This window comes from Octodon degus, unplaced genomic scaffold (assembly GCF_000260255.1).
Source record: "Octodon degus isolate 3935 unplaced genomic scaffold, OctDeg1.0 scaffold00088, whole genome shotgun sequence".
Classification (NCBI taxonomy): Eukaryota; Metazoa; Chordata; class Mammalia; order Rodentia; family Octodontidae; genus Octodon; species Octodon degus.
The window spans coordinates 2,707,849-2,710,131 of record NW_004524664.1 but is presented as its reverse complement, the minus strand read 5'-3'; the positions used below and the strand labels follow the sequence as shown (position 1 = coordinate 2,710,131).

At 33.7% G+C, this 2,283-nt stretch overlaps 1 protein-coding gene across 1 annotated transcript in view; it reads left to right on the top strand.

Moving 5' to 3' along the window:
• The first annotated feature begins 223 nt into the window (after positions 1 to 223).
• Positions 224 to 2,283, top strand: part of LOC101573093 (disintegrin and metalloproteinase domain-containing protein 32) — a 147,242-nt gene continuing 145,182 nt past the window's right edge. Inside the window, exons 1-2 of the mRNA XM_023722022.1 lie at positions 224 to 284; positions 1,514 to 1,584. Coding sequence (XP_023577790.1) covers positions 224 to 284; positions 1,514 to 1,584 — 132 coding nt within the window. The remainder of the gene's footprint in view (positions 285 to 1,513; positions 1,585 to 2,283) is intronic.

Here is a 2,283-nt window from a genome sequence, read left to right as displayed (position 1 = left end):
TGGTTCTTTGGGATTTGGCCCACAGCATTCAAGCATCCAGGCATTTAGAGAGGGTTCTGCAGCCATATGACCAATGTGACCTGATGATTTTTGAGCTGGCAGCGGCCTATCACATCATCCCTGTGCTGGTTTTATAGGCATGCACAGTTGAGTTGTAGGGCCAGGGAGGCTTCTACCGAGATTTCAGAAGAACATGTGGGAGGCCAGGCAGTGTCCCCGTGAGATGGCAGTGCATGAAGCTATGAGAGTGAAGTCAAAAGTGCTGGAATATGGAGCTCTGAGATGTAATGTTTGCCCTTCTGGCTTTCAGTATTGATTTGGTGCCTGTCTATTCTATTGTTGCTTCCTTTGACCATGGGAATGTTTACCCTATCAAATGTTGGAAGTGTTTAGCTTTGTTTTTAATTTTTATAGCTAAGAGTTTGTCTTAAATCTCCGAAGAAATTTTGAACTTGAACTTTTCAGTAATGCTGAAACTGTTATTACTTCAGGGACTTGTAGAGATGGACTAAATTATTTTCCATAATGAGATATGCACAAGTCATTTACAGGCCATGGTTTCAGTATTATGGTTTAGATTGACAGTGTCCCTCCAGAGCCTCAAAAGTTATAGGTGGGGCTTGTGGATGGTGACTGAATCATGAGGATTTGTACTTATCAGTGGAGTCATCTGCTGGTGAGTTCAGCTGAGTATGAGGTCAGAAGGTGGGGTGTGGCTGTAGAGGCAGGTTACTGGGCATGTGAACTTCTTAAATCTCCAATTTCTTTTCTTAGAGATTGTTTTAGACATCATTCTTAATATTTTTAACATTGAATACTCAAGCAGGCATGCTTTTCACCTCATGTTACCAATATGATTTCTTTTATCTCTCATATTCCCTAGCAACTTTAGTAGAATTTGTCTGTTTTGTTTAATAATTATCAATTATCCCTAACAGATGGTGTATTTTCTAGTCTATTTCAAATCTTGTTATAGGAAGGTTGTCTTGATATATATATATATATATATATTAATTAATTAATTTATTTATTTATTTGCAGTACCAGGGATTGAATTCAGGACCTTGTGCTTGCCAGGCAAGCGCTTATTCACTGAGCTATCTCCCTGGACTCCTGAAATATGGTTTTGATCAACTGATTTTTGTCTGTTGTGTTTTCTTCAATAACAGCCAATTTTGAATATCAAATTTTGAACTATTCAACAAAAGTTGAATGCCTCTTCTGGGTTTTTCTTTTTGGTGTTTTATAACTTGTCTGTTTTTCAAATTAAATTCTTTAAGGGTTTTGCATTGATATGTAGCTGTTCCTTAATTTGCACATCAGTTTTGCTTATAGCCACAGTAATGTCTTTAGCATTTCAACTTTAGGATGTGTGCTGGTAAAGTGAACACTGAAGGGTATCAGGTGATGAGGTATCTATTTTGTTCATAACTAAATCTTGTGAAATTAATGAAACAGATGTAGTAAAATTTAAGGCATGAGTGCTAACTGAGTTTTTTTAAAAATTATTTAGGTTCTCGAAATTCATTTCTACAAATCATACTGCCAGAGAAACTCCAAGAAAATGCAAGTGATAATTCACAAGTAAGATTTATAATAAATTTTTTTTGTCTTGCTAGTGTGAGAACCTGAAAGAATAAATAAAATCTGAAAGGTACAATAAATACTGAGAACAGGAAGGAATCTGTTTAATAGCAATGAAAAACTGGGATGAGGAAAGAAACAAAAGAAAGAAGGGAAAAAAGATATATTTATGTATATATGCAGGATAGTTTGGATAATTACACAGCTGATTTCTTCTGGTGTTTTGAAAGGAGCAATTAATGCTTAAATTTTTCTCTTTTTATTCATTTTTTAATTTCTTACAACTTTTTTAAAAACCAAGTCTGCAGGTTTATATCTGGTAACCTAAACAACTAATTGGAAGATAACACCGTGAGATACAGCAGCTATTGTTGAATTCCTACAATTTTGTTTAGTGAAATATTGTATAGTTTCTAATGCTTTTCTTTTTTACTATTTTGTATTTTTTTAAAAGACATTTTTATAATTTAAATTATGTGAATTTTCTTGTTTTTGTTACATATCTATAAAGTACATCAATCTCATTGTAGTATGCATGTAAATATATAATATTATCACTGATAAGGAATTTCAAGTTCAATAATAAGAAATGTGTAAATTAGAATGATCCACTTACTTTCACATTCGTCATTTCTTCATGGTAAAATATTTTTAAAAGTTCAAATATAGGAGCTGGGGAGATGGCTCACTGGAATAAGC